Source organism: Bicyclus anynana, chromosome 3, assembly GCF_947172395.1.
Source record: "Bicyclus anynana chromosome 3, ilBicAnyn1.1, whole genome shotgun sequence".
In the NCBI taxonomy this organism is placed as follows: domain Eukaryota; kingdom Metazoa; phylum Arthropoda; class Insecta; order Lepidoptera; family Nymphalidae; genus Bicyclus; species Bicyclus anynana.
This window is the reverse complement of record NC_069085.1, coordinates 7,339,655-7,363,909: the sequence shown is the minus strand read 5'-3', so window position 1 is coordinate 7,363,909 and position 24,255 is coordinate 7,339,655. Positions and strand designations below refer to the sequence as shown.

At 34.4% G+C, this 24,255-nt stretch overlaps 2 protein-coding genes across 4 annotated transcripts in view; both read right to left on the bottom strand.

The window, feature by feature from the left end:
• Positions 1 to 15,387, bottom strand: part of LOC112050059 (putative leucine-rich repeat-containing protein DDB_G0290503) — a 51,279-nt gene extending 35,892 nt beyond the window's left edge. The window contains exon 1 of one of the 3 annotated variants that reach the window (XM_024088188.2): positions 15,286 to 15,387. The gene's annotated coding sequence lies outside the window, so the exon portion shown is untranslated. Of the gene's footprint in view, positions 1 to 6,723; positions 6,946 to 15,285 lie in introns of those variants that run through there. The other 2 variants (XM_024088189.2, XM_024088187.2) reach the window with 2 other exon arrangements.
• A 2,631-nt stretch (positions 15,388 to 18,018) lies between these two features.
• LOC112050047 (activating signal cointegrator 1 complex subunit 1) lies at positions 18,019 to 23,343 on the bottom strand. Its single transcript, XM_024088170.2, has 7 exons — positions 23,095 to 23,343; positions 21,898 to 21,997; positions 20,835 to 20,967; positions 20,623 to 20,751; positions 19,799 to 19,953; positions 18,948 to 19,120; positions 18,019 to 18,312 (listed from the first exon to the last, which is right to left on the bottom strand). The coding sequence occupies exons 1-7, from the start codon at positions 23,204 to 23,206 to the stop codon at positions 18,038 to 18,040; spliced, it is 1,077 nt and encodes a 358-aa protein (XP_023943938.2). The 5' UTR covers positions 23,207 to 23,343; the 3' UTR covers positions 18,019 to 18,037.
• Between the last annotated feature and the right edge of the window lie 912 nt (positions 23,344 to 24,255).

Below are 24,255 nucleotides of genomic sequence, written 5' to 3'. Positions count from 1 at the left end.
AAGGGGGATTTGAAGCTTATACCTACCTCGCTGCAGTAATGTGGGTTGGTGGGATTTGTGTTATAATTATTACTATTATAACATGCTCTTAGGGGCACGGGCACTTCTTCCCTACCCCTACCCTACCCTACCTTACCCCTACCCTTAGCAAAATCGGTCCAGCCCTTTGAGCGTGGTGCGACGACCAATGGGAAATAGAGACTTCTATGCTAATATTATAAAGAGCACAACAACATCCCAACTTCAAGCTGAGAAATTTCCTGAAAAACTCTTGGTAAGAAAAACTCAGTATTTCATAGAACCCAGGACATCGTGACCAGCGAGTAACAAACTATATTCTGTAACGGTATCTATGCAGGCGAAAACGCGGGCGTCCGCTAGTTATTCATAATTAGTTAAAATAGGGATGATGACCGATTTTAAATTGTATAAAAATTAAGAATATGCTAATAGTAAAGAAATTTTGTAAAAGTAACAGGGATTTAAAGATACAAAATACTACGAACTAATGAAGTCGTAGGTACATAATGATCGTTAAATTTGTATAGTGTAAACAAAATTACTAATAACCTTGTTATTTGTGAATTTATGTTTATAGCTCATTTATTAAAAAATGTCACATTTAATGTAAGGAAGCTAAAACTGTATGAGTTTTCATCTAATTACGATAAAAGATTTTTAATAGATTTTGAAATTTTATAATCTTATTTATTGATTTTATGTATCCACTACCTATTAACGTAGGAACTTATAATGTAGAATGAAACGGTATTAATAAATTTATTAAAATCTACAAATTAATAACAGAGAAATCGACTTATTAATTTCAGAGAATCCAGTTAGTGAAAATTTTGCTACAATTTATATTAGTAAGCTAGAGTTTTCCAAGAACCTAATCAATCAATTTGTGTAGCAACCCAAATAGCTCTTGGCCTTCTATTCTAGTTAAAGTTAAGCCGTTTAATAAATAACGCCTATTCAGATTGTTGCGTGAACAATGTACAACGAAAAAATGGTTTCTTTACACAGTATCAGCACAAAAATAGTACGTAGGTACATACGTTCTACGTAGTTAAGCATCCAAAGCGAAATAAATCAGGACAAATTCCCAGCGGGCCTTAGAAAATGCATCGCTTAATGTCGTTCTTTCCGCCTCTTTCTGCATACAAATGTTATACAAAGATTCTATTCTACTATTCATCGTCCTAGATACTAAACAGACACAGATCATATACCTAGATAGTTGTATCGCTTACTTAAATGTAAATAACTGATCTAGATCTATAAGAAATGAGATTTTCCTCGCTCTTCATATCCCTAAATTTTAGGTTTCACCGTATTTCTAAACTTAAGACACTTTATCGTGACAAATAGTACACCCCTAACAATGCAAATGCAATGATGATAGGTTGAATATTTAAGGCGGAAAAGCGTAATAAACAAATTCCCATTTATTATAGCATTTTAAGATGTTGTTGCGTTTTAAAGAAAAATATAATATAAGACATAACACAAAATTACAAACGCATTACGATAATTTATTGGTTCCTAATATAAATTATTGATTCGTTTTCTATTTGGTGTCAGAAGTTGAATGCTCCTGCCGCAAATGCAAATAGAAATTGTTTATTATTTTGTGTTATACTCGTAGTCACGCAAAGCCAGTTTACTCCTAAGTTATTTTCTTTTTCTCACAAAGGTAAGTAAATATAGATTTACTTGCATATAATTAAAACAACCATTGGTAGCTAACAACCGAAGAAAACTTTGTAAAATATAAAATTTGACATTTTTTTGTATAATTAACATTGTTAAAAATTTAAAAAAAAAACTACTATTGTCTACCAGTACTATCCTCTTTATCTTCCGTCCATTTTGATGACCCCCAACCCTATACCTTGCCTTTTATACAAGAATTCAGTTTTTCACAAATCCCGCGGGAACCAAAGCGTTTTCCGGGATGAAAAGCCTATGTGTTAATCCAGAGTATAATCTATTTCCATTCCAAATTTCAGCCAAATCGCTGCAGTAGCCGCAGCACAAAGGAGGTACTAACATAGCACACTTAAACACACATACATATACACTCAAACTTACGCCTTTATAATAGTGATTTATCTGTCTAGATCTAGATACACGGCAGTGTTCCAGCCAAGTTCGGAAAATTGAATGCAAATATTATACATCTTTGTACTTAATCTTTTGCATGACTATATGAAATAACAAGAATTCCAAATTCTAATTCCAATTGTTAATTACAATACTTATTTGGTGACAATAATATTTAATCACACGTTAAAAAAATTACCCTTTATCTATGTATTAAACATATTCTAATTAACGAATTAAACGCAAGTTAAGATACATTCTAAAACTATTTATTTTATTTTTATTTATAACAACTTTATTGCACAAAACAGAAAAAACAATAGAACACATACATTTTTAGGCAAAAGGCGACCTAATTATCTAAATCAAATTGTTTTGTAATAAATCGTAGGATGACCGAATTTGTTTAAATCAGATATTTAAATTTTGTAAAATTATCTAGTAAAATGTAATAAAAAATATTTATCGTATGTAAATCAAATGATTAATGTAGGTAGGTAGGAAGGACAATCTCATACCATTAATTACAACAGTCAACAATTGCTATGAAACTTGTCTCTATTAGATTTTAACTCTTATGGGTAACACAGAAAACACCCAACTTTGTTTGTACTCTGTTACTCATATAAATTTTAAAATAACGCGCTCAAATTCCTGAGGAATCGTTTCAGTGAGCATACAACGACCATTCAAGTTTTAAAAAACCATGTCAGTTTTAATTAATGCAGCGCCGTTTCATATTCAAAAAATAAGAATTAAAATAAAATGTAGTCTCTGAATAAACCATTGAACTGAATCTCGCCAGTCCATTCACTGAATAGAGTACTCAGCATAAGTAATGAATGACTAAAATTGTATAAAAAGCAGATAGGTATGACCGGTTGGTGTTGTTTTTTGTGCCTAAATATTATATTTATATGTTAAAGAAAATTTGCAATGAAAATGTGATAACTAAAACATTTTTAGACGGCACTTGTGAATTTCTTAATTATACAAGTAAGTGTTTCTTACGCTTTTATTACCACGACTAATGCTAGGCTACTTATGCTACGACTAAACTTCATTGAAGGTAGAGATATCGACGAGTTTGTTATTGATACAACGATTTTGCATAAGCTTTGTCAATGGTCACAGAGAAAAACTTATAGAAATAGGTCAAGTATTAAACAACTTTTAGGAGTCGTCCGTTATAAAATTGATTGATAATATGAGCTTCTGTTAGGTAAGCCAAAGTCAAAGCTCTTGCTAAATTGCTATATTGCTATATTGCTTTGCTAAATTATTTGGACATTCAGTCTTCACGGGTAACATTGCAAATTATAGAAATATTGTTATTTGTAGTTGCAATAAAAATAGTAGATTGTTATACAAGGGGCTAAAAAGCCTTAATAGAAACCGAGTTTATAATGGGTTTAGCCCCACGTGTTACACTCTGCTTTTCACTACGATTGCGAAAAAATAAAATAGTTTAGTACAATATTCAATGATTTATTTTAATTGAAAATTAAATGTACAAAGTCTACAATTTTGGATATTAAGGGAGATGCTTTTACCCGGTAACATAATTTCCGACTACTTTGAAGATGAATAATGAATATATGAGGTAAACGTGGGAGATAATAGTTTAAAAAACTTTCTTGTTGAGAAAGATGTGACAGAAGTAACGGATTTCCAATGGCTAGCTCAGTTACGTTATTATTGGGAAGAAGAAAGAGTTTTTGTTAAAATTATCAATGCAGTTGTTAACTTTCGTAAGTGAATCCATTCGTTGTTGTTTTCTTCACTTATTAAATTTTTCGTAGGTATCGTAGGTAAGTATTTAAGTAAATGCGTCTCGACTTTGATGGTAACAGATTAAAAATTTCATCCATCTCCAAATTAGGATCACCATTCTCACTAGACGAAGACAACAATAACAATTATTGTTGAAAATATGTAAGTTACGGTCACAAATTTACAATGAATTTCGGAAAAAAATCAAGTGTGTATTATTCACGCCAATTGTTTTTTAAATTCTCGCTTTTTAATTATATTTATTTCACATGAGAAAAAGGCAAAGGTATTACACCGTAAAGGATGTCCCATGTCTTCAAATCTCGCTCTATTCGCAACTCAATAAAAATTAAATAAAAAAATAAACGCATTCCACAGACAAGAACGCTGCATTTCATTCCAATTTAAAGTTTTTTATTTATTTTCCAAAACAATCAGGGCCTTACCTATAATGATTCTATTTTCGAATAAAACCTCCTCCGTTTTATAGTAGGCTAGTACTTGGCTAGTACTCGTAACAGACAAGAATTAAAAAAACAAAATTACTTTAGCCCCTAGACCTAGAGGTTAATATGCTTGTTTAGCCCCGCTGTGGAGTGGTAATATGACAGTGTTTTTGAGCAAGAGTAGTGAAAATACAATTATGTTATGTACACCAATTTTATAACACCTTTTTTCGAGATATTAATAAAGAAAAATTATACTGATTTAATCGTAATATGTATACTGATCTCGATTTCTGGCAGCACTAATACTGGTAAGGTATACCGTTAACAAGTAGCCACTATAACCATTGTTTCTGTGACCATACTACCTGACCTAAATCCAATGGATTGTGGTTTACACTGTAGGTATAGCCTATTATGTAAGGGCCCGTTCTATTCAACACAAAAGTGTGCCTTTGCTGGCCTGGGCGTGGACAAAAAATATACATGAGGTGTTTAAAAAAATATTTAAAGTGATCTTCAATTATCTCTATGTACTCTACAAATACTAGATATAGCCTATTATAATGCCTAAGATAATGACCCGACGGCTGAAAAATCACGAACCTACGACCTCCGGAACCGGAGGCATATCCTCTGAGCTATCACGGCTTAGTAATTAATATCAATAAGTAGGTATATTTCGGACCCTTATTCCATTTAATACACGAAATTTTGTATATATTAAATTTGATATGAAGTACCCTATTAAGTATTTTTCAGCACATGGTATGACTAATCTGCACTATAGGTAGATTTTTGTATTATGTACAAAAATCAATGTAACTTTAAAACCGTAAAATGTCGGCTTAAATATGTTACGTAATTTAATAAGCCTTGATGTCAGCTATCACACTGTAGAGTATGTTGTACTATTTACAGGACTACCTGTATGTAGAGTAAACTACACAAAATACTTGTATAACCCGCTAGTGCGTCAGGAACTTACGTACATTCACCAGATGGAAACGATGTTGCTCGTTATTTGCGCGTTTCGTCCCACGCATATTTTATGCTTCTTGCTACTTTATAAGCTTTAATCAGGTTTCAGCGTAGGCAATAACAGTACATTACTGTCGAGTGTACATTAATAAAGTAATCCACGGCCCAGTAATATTCCTCTCTTTCTTCTTAAGTGATATCAAAGAAATGAGACCTTTCATACTACTTTATCTGAAACCTAACTCCGATTTTACGCTAAGATGTAAAAATACAGTGTAGGTTGTCGTAGTTTTTCACAGCCGTTATTTTCCAATAATGCTGGAAATTTATTTTGTACTATCAGACACCATGCGGTTTCACCCGCGTAGTCCCTTTCCGTAGAAATAAGGGAATAAAACATGAGCTATACCTATGTTACTCGATGAATATGTGACTTTCAAATGGAAATTAATTTTTAAAATCAGTCGAATAGTTTTTGGCTTAAATCGTAATAAATAATAATCAAATCCTACCTATTTATAATATTACATACTTGAGATTTAGTCGTAGCATTGCCTTAGGTTACTAATATGCCGATCAATAACATAACAATTACCGTTAATCAATTGTAATTGGAAGTCCATTAATCTTACAATATACGTAGGTATCCGAGTATATGTACGGTTTCGTTACTGCGACGTTTGAATATTTTTTTGTATCATCATCATCTTTATCAACCCATATTCGGCTCACTGCCGAGCTTGAGTCTCCTCTCAGCATGAGAGGGGTTAGCCCAATAGTTCACCACGGTGGCCCAATGCGGATTGGCAGACTTCACACACGCAGAGAATTAAAAAAGATCTTTGGTATGCAGGTTTCCTCACGATGTTTTCTTTCACCGTTTGAGACACATGAGTTGGAGGTGCATGCCCTAGACCGGATTCAAACCCACACCCTCCGTAATCGAAGGCAGAGGTCATATCCACTGGGCTATTTTATAATACACAATATTTGATTATAATAGCAAATATGGACTGATTAGGTACTATATCAAATAATATTATTACTAGATTGAAATTAATTATCGAAAAAAACAAAACTATCTTAGTGCTAAAATACTAAAGCAATGTGTAAATATTTAAAATAAATTATTTTACTGTAGCAATAATATTAATTATTAATTATGTGTCTATTCGATAATGTGTCGATACGGAAAACCTTTAACAATGATTAAATAAGCTAACTTCTTATTTATTTTCCAAAATCCATTTTCTAAGACCTGCGTCCTAAAATTGTAAAAGCATGCATTGTGCAACGCGCACAACCAATTATTTATTTGTGCTTCAAATTATGCTACGAACGGTCAGACTGATCTTGAATATCAGATTTCAATTTACTGATGTTAGTGAAAAACATTCTATTTTAAGAACAGTACCTGCAAAGGGCGCCATCCTGGCCATAGTTCAGCGCAGCCACTGAATAATAAATGCACCAAGCAAGGTTATCCTACGAGTTTGCAATCACAGGGACCGATGAAGCGTTGCAACGTCCTCGATACATCCACTATACACGTTTAGGTATGAGAATGTTTTACGTCACTCAACTTAACGAGGTTATAATATAAAGAATGGTTAGCCGGAGAGCTGAGACGTGCTCCCCCCGCGCTCGTCGTTGCAAAGTGATCGCGTGGCTAGGGCACGCGCCCGCTACCCTCCGCGCCGGCTTTTCATGCAAGCCAGCCATTGAAAATTTCCATTTTTTCTTTATATAATACAATCAAGAACAAAACCTTATCGTGAAACCTTTTTAGAGGCCTTTTTTTACTTTGAAATATGGTCGATTGGTTTGATAAAGACGATATCGATCTAAGTTGCACTGCTTGCTGAGTAAATTACCATAAAAGAATAGTATTTTTGCAAATAATGTATCCATTATTAACATGTTGTATTTTTATACATCAGGTATTTAAATGAACTTTTATTGAAATATTTTATTTTTAAGTAATGCTATGATAAAATTTTGCTATTCTGAAAATTAGTTATTGCCATGTTACTAATTAAATAAATATTCATGAAATAATCTCATGAATAAAATATAATTTTATTTAAAATATCTTAATTAAAATGTGATTCAATTAGAAACTATTCAATGGACATAAACGTCATAGTGACTCGTCGATACAGTCGTGAATTTTCACACTCTACGCCTCTACGGCTATGTAAATTACAGTGCTTTGGAAAGATGTCGCTTTTAATGCTTTTAGCTACGAAAAGGCACCTAAACTAAACTAACTCCGAAGTCCAAACCATAAGCTTTGCAATCTTCCTACAGATGTCGCTAGACCGGTTATGGTTCGTAGACCGGTTCGTAGGCGTTCGTAGCATTTCGTAGCATTTTGTTTCCAATACCTAGATGGCGTAATTGCATACGTATTATAATAATAAAAATCTATGCTATGACAATTATAGTTTGTCGGTTAGCGGACAATCGTTAGTACAAGACATTTGGATAATCGAAATAAGATAACTCGAAACTTTAAGACAATTATTATGTTTATTTTTTTATATTGACGGACCAAGCAAATTTCACACCTGATCGTAAGTGAAAAACCATCGCCTATGAACAGAGAAATACTTCACAGAGGGTGCAGCCTAAATTGGGATGTTAAACCTCATATACATGTAACACATACACCCATGCTATTCGGTCCGGAATACTGCAATGTGTCTTAGTAGTGGAAGTGGGCATAGCGACAGTACTTCCTCAGTCAAACACCTTCAAGAATAGTTCTTCTATTACTACATTTTATCATACAATTACATATTTTAAATTTGGATGTGTCTTGATCTTCCAAGATTCTATAGAGATAATAACGATTTCATGGTAGAACAACGTTTACCAGATCAGCTATAGATAAAGATTTAACTGTATGTATATAATTTGTTAATCCACTTATACATTTTTGTAGGCGGCATGCACGTGTTTATACATAGAGAAATGTAATAATTTCAAGTGATAGAAATAATGTTCAAGAATACGTAAACTGAGGCACAATCAAGGGCCACGCGCCAACTTTATTCAAGTCACGCAATAGACGGTACAATCGACGAAAACTGACTTCATAAAATCTTTCGTAAAATAAAATATCTATAATATGAGAAATATGAACAACTTATCAATGTTCTGGTTTACTAAAGATTTGATCTGTATGTAGCTCTATTACAAAATTATATACTTCAAATCTTATTATGATCATTGGCTGTATCACTTTTTCTCCAAGCTAATCTCTGGAACGATACGACCGATTAAAATGGGACTCTTTCATTTCACTAAAAGATAGAGAAGGTCATTGTGTATATAGGCTACTTTTTATCCCAGAAAAATAGTTATTTATGAAAAACTGAGTGGGGATGACGACTAGGTTTGAATATATTGATTTTTATGATTGATATGATTCAGTCGGGCAAATAGGGTCAATGTTAACTAATTTATACATAAAAAGCAAAGATTGTCTGGATATTTACAAAATAAATGAGATTATAAAATTTCAAAATCTATTAAAAATCTTTTATCGTAATTAGATGAAAATTCCTTACATTCCTTACATTAAATGTGACATTTTTGAATATATGAACTATAAACATAAACGCACAAATAACAAAGATATTAGTAATTTTGTTTGAATGCACATACAAATCTAACGATCATAACATTACCTACGACGTCATTAGTTCGTGCCATTTTGTCTGGGGCGTTTGTCATGGATCCGCGGCAGCGCCGCAAATCTGACCCTTTAAAACCCTGTAGCTCCGAAAGTAATGATCGCAGATGCCCTGTTCCTTTTACAAAATTGCTTTACTATTAGCATACTCTTAATTTATATACAATTTAAAAAACTGTCATCATCCCTATTTTACGAGTACGAAGTAGCGGGCGTCAATAATATAAATAGTTCAATGAGCAAAAAAGTATCTATAGGATTACTTTTATCGTGTGTTGAAGAAACCCGGCGAGCTGAATTATTGATTTCTTAATGGCTCGAGGGACAGCGGAAAACCGAATTTCCTATTCCTAAAGGAAGGCAAGCGAGGGAGCAAAATTGATTATAATGGGTAACATATGGACGGTGTTTGGTAAAAAGACTAATGTTCGTAAGATAAAAGACATAATATCTACAAGGACAATGTACCTTTCTTAAGTTATACCATCGTACATACAAAAGAAAACACATGCTGCTAGGCTGATACCAACTAGGCCTGAACTTTAGAAGGCCTCCGTGGCGCAGTGGTATGGTGGATTGACAAGACGGAGGTCCTAGGTTCGATACCCGGCTGTGCCGATTGAGGTTTTCTTAATTGGTCCAGGTCTGGCTGGTGGAAGGCTTCGACCGTGGCTAGTTACCACCCAACCGACAAAGACGTACCGCTAAGCGATTTAGCGTTCCGGTGCGATGTCGTGTAGAAAAAGGGATGTGAAAAAACGTGTTTTCATCCTACACCTAACAAGTTAGCCTGCTTCCATCTAAGATTGCATCATCACTTACCATCAGGTGAGATTGCCAAGTTGGCTAACTTGTAAAGATTAAAAAATATATACGGCCGAATTGAAAAACCTCCTTCTTTTTTGAAGTTGGTTAAAAACTCTAGCATCTGCATAAATATAACATCCATCCACGTATTATCTTTGCACCCGGATGAGGTTATCAATGTTCCAGTCGAGAACTTAGAAGTCGCTGCTGTACTGGTAGTATTGGAGATAAAATTCAGTTAGTGGCCAATTATTATTGGAGAAAAATAAAAAAAACATTCCTTCAAGAACAACAATAGGTCTTATTGCAGTAATAATTTAATATTTTATTTAATTTATTACTTGAAATGTAATAAGTAAAAATATTTTTATTATAATATACCTAATAGCTCTTTACCTAATACATAAATTCCATTTCACCAGCATCAAGCCGCATTACATTATTTCCTAATTAATAGCTTTAATGATAACGCAAAATTGGCCAATAAAGGACGCAATTTGCTCAAGCGGCAAGGATAAAGTGATTACGTAAATTGGAAGATCCAGGTAAGTTTGCGTCTACGTCTCTTTACAAAAAGAATTGTGATGAGATCTCGAAACTCCCAATAAAAGAAAAGGGTTTCTGTGTTCTTTATATTTCTCAAGTTCATTTTAACCCTGAAAACCCTGAAAACAAAAGTTGTTACTGTGTGATCCATTTGTACAATCGTAACGCGCAGACGGATGTACTGATAAAACGGGTTTTTTACAATAAACAGCTAATTTTAGGGCTAAGGCTCTTGGAATATTTATCTTTGTTTTAATAACAATCAGCTTAGGAGGTATAGAAGAGAATCAGACGTTGCTTTGCAGAAATTCATGGTGAAAAGCAAATGCTTGTTTCCAAAACATATCAATCCAGACTAGACATAAAATACTCTTCACACATTTCACTCCCAAACCGGAGCATCGTGAGATGTTGACTCTACGATGTTCAATTGAAAGATCAATCGATTAAAATAAATATTGTAGATTCAGTATAGCTTGAATGTTTCTAAAGCATTTTTCGTTTTGATAAGAATTTCAAACACCGTGACCGAATTAGTCCGAGGTTTTCAAAAATGTTTATTTCTAAATATATGTAACTCAAAGGTTAACATAGTGATCTCTCAAAGCACAGCCCAAACCACTAGACGGATCGGGCTGAAATTTGGCATGCAGGTAGATGTTAAGACGTAGGCAGATTAAGAAAGGATTTTGATCAATTCTATCCCCAAGAGGATAAAATAGGGGGTTAAAGTTTGTCAATTTAAAACCGATTTTATTTTGGACTAACACATATGCTGCTTTTCATCCCGAAAAAATGTATGGATCCCGAGGGATTTGTGAAAAACTAAATTTCGCGTGGACGAAGTCGCTGGCGACCGCTAGTTCACTTATATGTATAAAATTATTAATGTATTAATTATTTATGTATAAAATTCTATTCTATTGTATTTTATATTATACTTTGAGTATACGTATAGTTGACTCTCAAATTAAATCTTGTTAAAACAACATACACTACGTTGGAATGTAAAGCAATTACCGCCTACGCTAGAGACTATTCATAAAAGGAAATGGAGACACTTGACGTCGACCGTAGGGAAAAGTTATGCCGTGTATTTCACCACACTAAAGACGAAATGTAATATGAGTGTGTCGCATATTAGACGTTCTACCTTACTATCGTTGTCAATTTAGTCGAGTGTAATTAGACATTAAATAAAACATAAATGACAAATGGTGAAACCCAGATATAGTGAACGGATTATAATGTTTTTTTTTTTTAATTTAAAAATAGACTTAAGATCGACAAGTTATAGTAAGCGACACTTTTATCGTAAGTAAAATTAAAACTAGTTTTACTAACTAAAACGATTTTGGGGGAGAAAGGTATAAAATGGGTCGATACCACATCGCTAAAAGCTAACTCTTGTGGTCGATACTAACTGCTTAGTGACTATCGTTAGCTCTGCTTCCTTACTATAGCTCTCGCCTTTGGCTCGAACTGCAATATCGCCTCGGCTGTAATTTTCAATTTACCGCACTTATATCATAATGCATATAACGCAATAAAATAAATATCTAAATTTTGCTTTAACATACCTATTAGCTATTACGCTAATCTTCGGTGAAAATGCAGCCTAAAAACTGAATTGCTCTAGACGAACCGAGTTAGAAACTTGTTCAACGCCGACAGAACCTATAAATGGCTTGGCGTTATTAGTCTAATGAATGCCGCAACTCCGTAGCGCCCAACATAAACTCCCCCTTACATACGAAACTCCCCTAACGTTTTAATTTAACTTTTTAATGCATAAATTTTCTTTTACGGTATAAAGTATTTTAATGGTAAGAAAGAATAAATGTATACTTTGATTGCAACGGCTTTATGTTGCACTAGCTTTTTATTTCTGTTTTGTGTAACATTTATTTATAAATATATTTAACTAGCGGATTAATTAATTACATTGCAGCTACATCATTAAAAACTGATTCAAGATAGAAAATTTTAAAAAATCCGAAAAAAAAATATCTTGGTCACCCTAAGGATTTTTGGAAAACTATTCAAATTAGTTTTAGATAATTAGGTGGTGTATCCTAACATTTGCGTTTTATCCATTAATTACGGAACACCTTATATATGTATAATACATTAACTACCAATAGTTATGTATAGATGTATGTATCCTCTGCCTTCGATTCAGAGGGCGTAAGTTCGAATACGGTCCGGGGCATGCACCTCCAACTCTTCAGTTATGTGCATTTCAAGAAATTAAATATCACATGTCCCAAACGGTGAAGGAAAACATCGTGAAGAAACCTACATACCTGAGAGTTTTCTTAATTCTCTAGGTGTGTGAAGTCTGCCAATCCGCATTGGGCCAGTGTGGTAGACTTTTGGCCTAACCCCTCTCGTTCTGAGAGGAGATTCGTGCTCAACAGTGAGCCGAATATGGGTTGCTAATGATGATGTACTTCTCAAAGTGAGCTTTTTACACATACCCGTACACGAATTACAAAAAATATTGCGCTTACAACCCTTTTATTTGGTACGCATATAAAGACCTGGTAAGATTACACACAAAGAGGTATGAGACGTCCTTGATCGTAACGATTTATATTCAAAACAGCTGGGTGACTTTTCGAAATCTACGGAGGTATAGTTAAGGCATGCGTTGTTGCGTGATCACGGAAATTTCCATTTCAGATATCTCGAGGGTCGGTGCTGCCGTGGTCGGATCGATGTCGTCCCGGTCCCTTCCCATTCATCATGCGACGCCGCATTCGAACGCACTTAAACCCATTAATAGCGCCACCCTTCCCCCTTTATTTCCCCAAAATACCTTCGCTTAGATTAAAGTAGGTTCTTTATTTGTGTATATCAAAACTAGCGGACGCCCACAGCTTCGTCCGCATAAAATTCAGTTTTTCACAAATCCCTCTGGAAGCGTGGATTTTTCCGGGATGAAAAGTAGCCTATGTGTTAATCCAGAGTAAAGTTGGTTTTCATTCCAAGTTTCAGTCAGGTTCAGTAGTTGCTGCGTTCAGTAGTAACAGACATCCATACAAACTTTCGCGTTTATTTTATAGAATAGTATTTTACTGAACTAACAGTGCCCAGCGGTTTCACCCGCGTAGATTAATTTTCACATCGCTACATATACCTACTTAAATAAATTGAAGTGTTAAATTGATTATTTAAAAATTTTGTTTGTCCGTTTGTCCGGGCTAATTTTTAGATGGGCTAAGCCGATTTTAATGGAATTTTCACTGAAAGATAGAAGAGGTCATTGGGGAACATATAAGATACGTTTTATAAACATACGTGGTTCAGGGTTTAGATGCGAAAGAAGTCGCTGGCTTTCTTAAATTAATCTCTAAAAGTCTATCATCGAAATTAATCAGTGTTGTGATAAGTAAATAAGATTCGGGTTCAACTGAGCAAGTAATATTTATCAATCTCTTAAATAGGTCAAAATCTGACTAGTGCCTGTCTCTGTTACCTTGACCTAGTTGTCTCTTGTACAACAAAGTGAAAGAGTTGGTAAAAATAAATATTTTATTGGTACATAAAAATATTCATTTAAGTTAAAAATTAAAAATATATTTTTTACTAGCGGACGCCCGAGACTTCGTCCGCGTGGAATTCAGTTTTTCACAAATCCCACGGGAACTATGGATTTTTATTGGATGAAAAAAGCCTATGTTTTAATCCAGAGTGAAAACTATTTCCATTCCAAATTTCAGCCAAATCGCTTCAGTAGCCGCAGGCTAAAGGAGGAACAAACATAAACACACACAAACTTTCGCCATTATAATATTGGTGTGATTCATATAGAAAATTCCTGTTTGTATGTATATAACAAGTTAAATGCAATATTTGTAGACATGACTTGAAATAATATTGTAGGCAGAATATAGCATTTTACTGATGGTTTTAATATATCTTATACACTCATTCGTTAACATAGGTTTCTGAGGTTCTGCTTAATTTATTGCCTATTTTGGTTTGTAACTTCTTCTTTCCAAGTAGTAGATCATTGTAGATAGATTTTAAATAGATTGTAGACTACTATCAAGTAGATTCCTTACTTCATACTTCGACGTTATGTCAGAATAGATACTTATTATAAGGCTTCAAACAACACTAAACGGATAAGAATGTTATTTTTTTATCCCCTGATTCTGACTTCTTAGTCTTGTGTGCTGTAGAAACCTTTTATACAACGCTTTCTATACGAAGCTTTATACTAGTACTATAAAAAAGAAGAAGAAATTAGGTGAAGAGAGCTGAGCCTACAAAATACACATAATTTAACGTCTATGAGACGCTCTCTCGTAAAGTATACTCAGTAATAAAACGCATACTTATAACAGCTTCGTTATTATTTACAAATGTTAAATTATAACAATTTATAATTCAACTTCTAATCATTAGTTAAATACGCGTATATTTTAATTGTTTAAGTATCTAATAATTGTTTCTTTTACCCTTTATCAATTTACCCCTTTACCTTTTTACCCTTTTCAAGTTAGCAGGCTACTATTTCTGACGGCATCATCACTTAACATCAGTTGTGATCGCAATCAAGGACTAACTTGTGATGACATACAAAAATTAAATACCAAGAACTCATACGAGTAGGTATATAAAAACACAAATTTAAATTCGATTAAAAATATATAAATTTCTTTATAAAGTATACCTCCAATATTCAGATTCAGTGAATCTCTAATAAATAATAATGTTTTGCATACCTACAATATCATAAAACTATACAATAAATATAATCCTTACGTAAGGAGAAACGAGATTACCAAAAGAAAAGTCTCATTCCTGTGATTTATGAATACTCATACATAACTATTGTAATATGATTTAAGAAATATAACTACAAATCTATGACTATGAATTTTTAAACAGTATTATAATATGATAACTTACCAAGAAAATGTAAGAAACAATCACAAAAAATTAATAAACACAAATAATTTTACAGTTCGCGCAAGGTTAACGTAGCGTAGGTATCTGCTACGCAAGGCGGGCGGGCGTTTGCCGTAGCCAATGTGTCTCGACTGGCAATGGCGTCTTCCCCGCGCTAGCGTCTTTCGTAGCCATGGAGCTACGAAGCTACGCATTGCTTTAGTGGACAAGTTGTTTTTTTTGGGTGGTGGACTGTGTACTATTTTTTTTTAAAACCCTTAAATAAAGCTTTTAAAAACTTCTTCATACTCTTACCTCATTTCATGAAGGTTGAAAAATCCATGCAATAAGATTGATTGAGTTGTTAAACTGCCTTTTTATTAGACACTAGCAGACACCGCGTGGTTCCCGTTCCTGTAGGAATACGGAGATAATATAAAGAATTTTTCAAATTAGTTCAGTAGGTAGTACAACAAACAAACATACAAACAAATCTTTTCTCTCTGTAATTTTAATATATAAATGCGAAATGTATCATCACGAAATCTCGAAAACCGCTTGATGTACTAAGATCGGATTTTGCGATAGGGCTGGATTAAACAGGTCTAGGGGCGAACGAAGTCGCGGGCGTCCGCTAGTATTGGTATAGATGTGCAGGGACTAATAATAATTTGTTACTAGTATATGTACCTATGTAAAATGACCTAGTATAATTAGTACCTACCTAGTATAATCAGAATCAGACGGTACCTACGTCAGTAGCATTGCAGATGAAAAAGGACACGTATAGCCTAGTTGCAACGCTCAGCTATCTCGCTCGTACTTGGCGGAAAAGTAGTCGGTGTTAGAACGAACGAACTTATGCGATATGATAAGAAATGTTTAATAAATGACGCAGTCCCAGATAACGGTACGAAGTAAAATCTAATATAGAGTAGACCTAATAAGTATAGTAATATATAGTATAGTATCTACACAACTTGAAGAGTAAGCCACAATACATCAGATGAAGCTATTATGCCTATTATTACTACTTTATTTTAAATAAATTAAAAATAAACCGTTTTCTTTATTTTACTAATAACAATGAAAACGAATGCCTGAAGAACTAAAATATTCTGCGTGTTACATTTGTCTTTACTAATATTATAAAGAGGAAAGATTTGATTGTTTGTTTGTTTGCAGTGTATATAGGCTTCGAAACTGAACCGATTTGAACAATCCCCGTATTCCAACGGCAACGGGAATTACGCGGGTGAAACCGCGTGACGTCTGCTAGTTGTTAATAGCTTGAAAAATATATAGGTACTTTTTGAAAATGGTAAGTTTGACCCCTGAACTATGACGGACTCCACAAAAACGTTACACATCAGCTGAAAATGTTTACAGAAATCGTCAGCAACAAAGTGTGGGCGTAGTGATTAATCACCTGCTATAAACAAGAAAGTATTCACCGCCGTCATCTATAAAATACCAACGTTCCACAAAATCACATTACGGCGGCCTCAATAGGCTTGGAAGCCTGAAATTACGATTAGGTAGGCATACAAAGGCGAGATTATCTGCGCCCATAAACACTGCGGGTACCTACCGTCGTTACCGGCGGCTTAAGAAGGCTTAGGTTTCGCTAGGCCTTTTTCTCATTGCATATTAAACTTTAGGTTACACTCTTCGTGAGGTGAGATTTGATTGTTTGTTTGTTCCGAAACAACTGGACCGATTTTAAAAAATCTTTAACTAATGGTAAGCAACATTATAATTGAGTAACATAGGTTATATTTTATCCCCATAGGATTTCACATTAGAATGGGAACCACGCGGGTGAAAGACGCCGCCGTCAACTAGGAGATGATTCGGCTACATTTGGGCAACTCCACGCTTGATGCTTGTAGACCGCAGGTTAACGGCGAGGCCTTACGGTTACGATATGTCAATAACAAGACTAGAAATATAGTGTACGCGTGACCTTGTCGCCGCGAATGTGACAACAAAGTGCACAAATATTCAAGAGAACTCTCTACAATTTGTCAAGGAGAGCTAAATAAAATTGGTCTGTAATTAGTTATTAAACTACAGTGCCTCTTACTCTCTGGAACAACTGGTGTACGCCGCTAAGAAAAACAGAAATGCATAACTCACACCGCGTAGTAACTCTGCTCCCAACTTTTAGTATTACGGCCGCTCCAGTGAGCCATCGCTCGGCGACGAGTGATTTCTATACTTTAAGTGCTTCATAGCATTCCTAATGTCTTGTTGTTAAGATTTCTGTGGTTACGATCCCTTTCCGTGTGATGTGTGAACATCAAATCTCTAAAACCCTATCCAAACTAACATCATAAAGTGAGATTTGTTTTTTGTTTATTAAGATTTAACTCAAACACTAAACTAAACAGTAGTTATTTCCACGGATAAGGGAACAGGCAGGTGCTATATTCTAAAGTAGGGCTCAGGGTACTTTTAAGAAATTGCCAGATACGAATACTCAGCCAGGAGTTAGGAAGTTCGTAATGTTTCGTTAAGCTGTCAATCCTGATCATTATCATTAACATCTGATTGGTCGTTAATGAATTTAATATCATCACCGAAATCCCCGCAAACCCGCATTCGAGCAGCATGGTTTGTTTAAGCTCCATATCCCCTCTCCTATAATGGGGGAGGCCTGGCAGTGTATTGGATAGTTTGGATATTTTTTCGCTAAATGCCTATATTAAGAATATCCTCATTATTAATCTAATCCAAATAAAATAACATGGAAACTGTTAAACATTTATTACTATAAACTTAAACAAGATATAACACAAGTAGGTTGATAGAATCCATCCGGCCCCACAGTGCTGCGCTGCGATAAATGTATATCATTGAACTCTATGACACCAAAGTCAAAGTCACCAAATGTCGACAAAACCTCAGAGCCATCGAAGGTCTCCCTCTGAGGTCTAGAGTTTGTGGCGTTTTGTTCTTTCTCATTCTTTTTCGATCTATACTTCGAATTGAGTAGTGTTACGTGCAATTTCACGTTGTCTCGATTGAATTCCTTTTCCATGAAACCTAAAAATAATGTTACTGTTAAAACACATTGCCTGGTTAATAAAAAAAACACGGACGTACAGGCAAACAGACAGACAAAAAATTAAAAAAAGACCATAAACGTGTAGGTATTCTTGGAAGATAGTTTTTTGTTTTATAATTTACTTGTAAAATCGGTTGTCTGTAAAGTCGGTTTACTGACGTTAGTTGAACGTGACAACGTCATAAGAAAATCGCATGGAATGGTTTCATTTTTCAAAAGAAAATGTTAATTTTTCAAAAATACTGTTTAATAATCTTCATAAACCAGAATATACTTTATTTCTTGTAAAAAAAAGTTGGCAACCCTAAGCGAGGGAACGACGCATGATGTCATCTTTTTTCGAGTGTGCAGGCTCGATCGAATTATAAGACGTTGTCACGTCAAAAAAGTTGGCAACCCTAAAGCGAGGGAACAACGCATGACGTCATCTTTTTTCGAGTGTGCAACCAGCTCCATCGAATTAGAAGACGTTATCACGTCAAACTATTGTTGGCTTCAGTATCCATTAAATGATGCCCTCCAATAAAAAAAATCAAAATATCTGTATGTACAAAATTAGACCTGTTATCGTTTTATTAAAAGTATAGACAGTAGAGACATATAAAAACTATACCTGCTTTATAAAAGTATTCGTGCAGTGCATCGACCGCCCGCTGCAGCAGGCCCGGCGGCGCGGAGTCTTCTTCTACGCAGCCGTACAGCACGTGTATTGCTTGCGGCTCGTCGTTCATGTACGACAAGCCTTTCAATCTGATTCTTAACGGCAAATAATCTCGTAGCATTGGCCTGAAAATCACTTTCATTCGTTATCAACCCATATTCGGCTCATTTCTGAGCTCGAGTATCCTCTCAGAATGAGAGAGGTTAGACCAATAGTCTAGTGGATTGGCAGACTTCATTCAAAGAATTAAGAAAATTCTCTGGTATGCAGGTTTATTCACGATGTTTTCCTTCACTGTTTGAGACACGTGATATTTAATTTCTTAAAATGCACACAACTGAAAAGTTGGAAGAGCATGCCCCGGACCGGATTCGAAACCACATCCTCCGGAATCGGAGGCAGAGGTCATATAAAGTGGGCTATCACAGCTCTTTTATTAGACTTTCGTCAGATTAGAACTCAAAACGCGAATTCTTCACCAGCCTACCAATTGAAAACTGCTACAGCTTGGCAACTTCGTTCGTAACCCTCCCGATGGTCCACGCAGGCCTGGGGTGTGTAGCGATGAATGAAAAACCCACGAAAGATGCACCTCACTTCCCCGCACGCACGCAGTCTTTCCCCCGTCGCCCGCATATCATGAGAGTATCATCAACGAACTTTCCAGACTAGTTACGTTCTGTTAAACTGCAGGGAGGGCTAAGTTAAAGTTAAAGCTAGTTATCTCTGATGATGATGATCTAGTTATCAAACCAAAATAAATCGTCAATATCGTTACATATTTATAGTTGTACGTAACGTACATGATACACTTGTCCTTAGCTTCAGTCAGCAACTTGGAGGCCAGCAAACGTTCCTCATTGTCCATCAAGCACATCACACCAACTGTTATATGCAGTTTAGCAGAACTGATGAACAAAGACTCATCTATGCCTGAACATTTGCGAAGCACCTCCTCCTGTGAAAATACTAAATATTTATTTAACATATAATAGAAAATATAGTAGGAACAATCTTCATCCATTTGCTTATTGGATGAAAATTGTTTTATATCCAGTTAAGGATGTTAAAATATATATTGCGAGTAGGTTGGCTCAAAAACTCATAGCCAAACTATCATTAAGGATAGTTAATAATAGTTTGGCTAGGAAATTTTTAGGCAGAAATGATTTTATGTTTATAGAGATAAACTTCTTAATGTTCCAATGTCTATGGTATGACAGTATGGGTAGTCATTCCATCATAAGGTAGAGGGAAAAAAGGTTATGTTTAAGGGTTGATGAAGGAACCTGCTTTGAATACATGTTCTAATACAAAACTTCAGTGCAGTTCTCAGACCAAGGTTTTTAAGCAGAGATTTTGCAGGTATGTCTCTCGCATATAAATTAACCACAATAAATATTTTAAAACTAACAAATATTTTTTTATTTGAATGTTTGTTAATTGCTAAACTTAATTAAAATGTAACAGTCAATATTACAAACTATTGGTTAATGGATATTACAAGAAACATAGCCTTTATCCTGCCAGACCCTAGCTTTTTTACTACAGATAGGGAGAAACTAAACCTAGGATCTTACATTCTTAAAATGACGTAAGCACTGCATTGTCGAATACCATAAATTACCTTGAATTTTTCAAAATTCTTCACAATTTCAGGAGAGTTCATGGGAATAGATACAAAATGTGTATATGCTTGCCTCATTCTTGATGACATTACAATGATATTTATCCTCCTCACAGCAGCCTTGACATTCTGTAAGTTGCAACAAAAAATTAAAATTAATTGAAATGAAAAAACAGTAATATCTTATTGTGAAACTGGAAAGTAAACCTTACAGCGACACTTGATCCAATAATTGTAATATCTTTGTTTTCACCTTGTCTTGGTATTTTTATATCTGTTCTTGTGTCTCTGCAAATTCTTGCTTTAGTAGCTCCTTTCTTCCCTATCACAGATCCTATGTAATGTCTGGAACAATACAAAGTTGAAATAAGAACTGGATATTCCATCCATTATTCATTCATTCCATTGTTACTCTGGAGACCTTACCCTCAATTGCTTTGTAGGCAATGATATTTTATACGAACCATGAAAAGTTATCCAAATTTAGCTACTCCACTGAGTACGCACATGCACAATTTTGTGTTTACTTACATTATATATTTATGTGCATTTTTACACTTCTTGAACACACAACTTGACATTGTTAGGACAATATTTAGGAACAACAATAGTTGAGTATTAAAGATTTATAATAAATTTTCTGTTGTTTACTATTACTAAATGATAATAAGACAATTAGCCACCTTTGTTCGCCTCAGTTTCGAGGTGTCAGTGACATGTCTAATAGTATAAAATCATTGTTGGTGTTCAAAATAAAAAACTACAAAATTATATGTTTATAATATTATTAAACATATTTTTGGAAATATAAATTTAAGATTAAGAGATCAAAATCTCTCTATATCTCAATAAAACTAATGACTGTCTGATCCCTCACAAAAAAATCAAACCATGCTTCTGTGATATGCATTGTGACATTATGATAATTATAATAATACAAGCGGACCCAGTCAAGCTTCGCTTTGACATAAGTGCGCTTCTTCCCTCATCCTACCCAGAGGCGTGCACTTCATAAATGCATAAACGCACTGCATATCTTGAGAATTTATTACAAACCTATATTGGAGCCTACCCTAGTTAAGAACCATGTGTATGCCACTGCTCCTACCTAACCTACCCTACCCCTATGCAACCCCTACTCTATCCCTACCTACCTAACACTGTTGTCAGTTGTGGCATAAGTTTTGAGGACGGTGCCAACTGAAATAGCTGTGAATGTATGCATGCTATTAACAATGCTATCTATTGTTTTATTAAATAAAATGCAGTTACTACTTGGATACATGTAAACTGGTACTAAATCGGTCAACATCCATCTGCACAATTTCGCATTCCACATCATCAATGTCATCCTCTTCAAATTCATTTAAAGTATCTGAAACAAAGTAATATGACGATGACAATAGAATAATGAGGAAAACAAGAGCTGTTAAAATTTTTACAATTTCATGTATCAAATCCAAATCTATATATATATATATAAAAATGAATCTATATATCCCTTGGTCAAGCAATCACATGTGTGTAGGGTAGGGTAGCGGTAGTGTAGGGGCACGGTAGGGGCAGGGTAGGAGCAGGGTACAGGTAGGGTAGGGGTACAGTAGGGGTAGTTAAAAGTTTACACCTAGTTTCACTCAGACAAAGTCATGGGTTAATAGTTATTATAATAAAAATGTGTTTTGGAGATTTGAGAATGCAACCAATCCAAGTTTTTATATTTGGATCTGGTTTCAGCTTAATTTATCCCAAATGTTTTTGGTTTTTGAGAAAAACCCAGAGCAGATCCCCGGACTTGTGCCCGATAGTAAGGATGTCCTTGACAGTTAATTAACACTATCTTTTTCTGCTCGTGTTGTTCTCCCTGCCTAGTAATAATAATAAATGCTGTTTTCAGCATTATTTATTTATTGCATGTCCATTACAATAGACACACAAACAGCATACATGTAAATACAAAAAAATTATTATGTATTTTATAATGAAAAGCTTAATATTCTGTGAGTGCTACTCAGGATTAAATATAGATATAATAAAAAATACAACATTTGAATTTGTAAATCTGCTTTCTGAGACAGAGGAAACAAATTTTTTAAAATTCTAAAAAAACCAAAGATTTTATAATAGAGACATGTCGTGAGCGCGTTAAAACTGAGGCGCATACCCTCTTCTACCCTAACCCTAGGGTTTAGGGGTTTGAAAAATAGATGTTGACCAATTCTGTCCTACTGAATATGCTTAAAAAATTTCATAAGAATCGGTCAGTCAAGCCGTTTCGGAGGAGAATAGTGACAAACATTGTGACACGGAATTTTATATATATGATATACATAGTATAATGTAAGCAAACACAAAATAATTGTACAGTTATGCGCTCAGTGGAGTAGCTAAAATCGGATCACTTTTTGCGGTGATTTTGTAGGCATGTAACATGTCTATAATATAAAATGACGTTGTTAAAAACTAATTTTTTACCATTTTCATAGAGGTCATGTTCTTGAAACGGTGAATTTTCCGTAGTAGGGTCATTTATTCTATAACATCTACCCTCGATCCAAACCAGTTCAGGTCTAAGAATGTCGTTCATAATGCAATAGCTCAACCAAAATATAGGAAAATACCTGAACTGAAAAATTAAATTAAATGTTTTCTTGTACTTCTACATAAAAATAATACTTTTATTTATTATTTGACGTTTCTAGGTGTTGTTTAATGACTGATAGTGACTGTCATCTGTGTTTTGAGTTTGACCACAGATGTGACCACAGGATTTGACCATTAAAGGACATGTCCCAATTTTGTATGGAGGCTGGGCCTGTATTCCGAGTTTCAACTAAGCCGAACAAATTATTTTCATCTTAAAAGAACATGAAATATAAGGCTTAGAACCCAAAATAAAAAAATTTTGGAACCCGCATTTTTTTTTAATTAATTGAATAAAATATATTTTTTTCATTAGCTGACAACATTAATTAAGAATTTTTATCTTGGCAACATGTTTGTAACTCACACCCTGACAGATTGTCAGTGATCTTCGCGCAGTAGCATTCGTGTAAGGCGTTTTTAAAGCAATATAAGGATTTTTTTTGTCTAATGCATCTCTGTCTACGATTTAATGTTTCTTTTTAACTTGTGTCTTAATGACATTTGAAATTATTACATGACAGAGACAGCCTACACCGGATAAGAATGCAATTCCAGGTGTTTTTATTGGCTGTTTTGAACACTTTTACTGTATTGTCTAAGTCTAATAATTTGTAGCAAACAAAAAAAATATTTTCACTACTCTTGCTCAAAAACACTGTCATTTTACCACTCCACAGCGGGGCTAAACAAGCATTTCAGCCTCTAGGGGCTAAAGTAATTTTGTTTTTTTAATTCTTGTCTGTTGCGAGTACTAGCCAAGTACTAGCCTACTATAAAACGGAGAAGATTTTATACGAAAATAGAATCATTATAGGTAAGGCCCTGATTGTTTTGAAAAATAAATAAAAAACTTTAAATTGGAATGAAATGCAGCGTTCTTGTCTGGGGAATGCGTTCATTTTTTTATTTAATTTTTATTGAGTTGCGAATAGAGCGAGATTTGAAGACATGGGACATCCTTTACGGTAATACCTTTGCCTTTTTCTCATG

Bases quoted from the DNA above. Each gene is read 5' to 3' on its own strand.
- LOC112050047 (XM_024088170.2), bottom strand. From the start codon at position 23,206: ATGAACGACATTCTTAGACCTGAACTGGTTTGGATCGAGGGTAGATGT. The intron at 20,752-20,834 runs GTAAGGTTTACT...TGCAACTTACAG, and splicing joins TTATTGGATCAAGTGTCGCT to AATGTCAAGGCTGCTGTGAG. The intron at 18,313-18,947 runs GTATAGTTTTTA...CATTATTTTTAG, and splicing joins CGAATACTTTTATAAAGCAG to GTTTCATGGAAAAGGAATTC.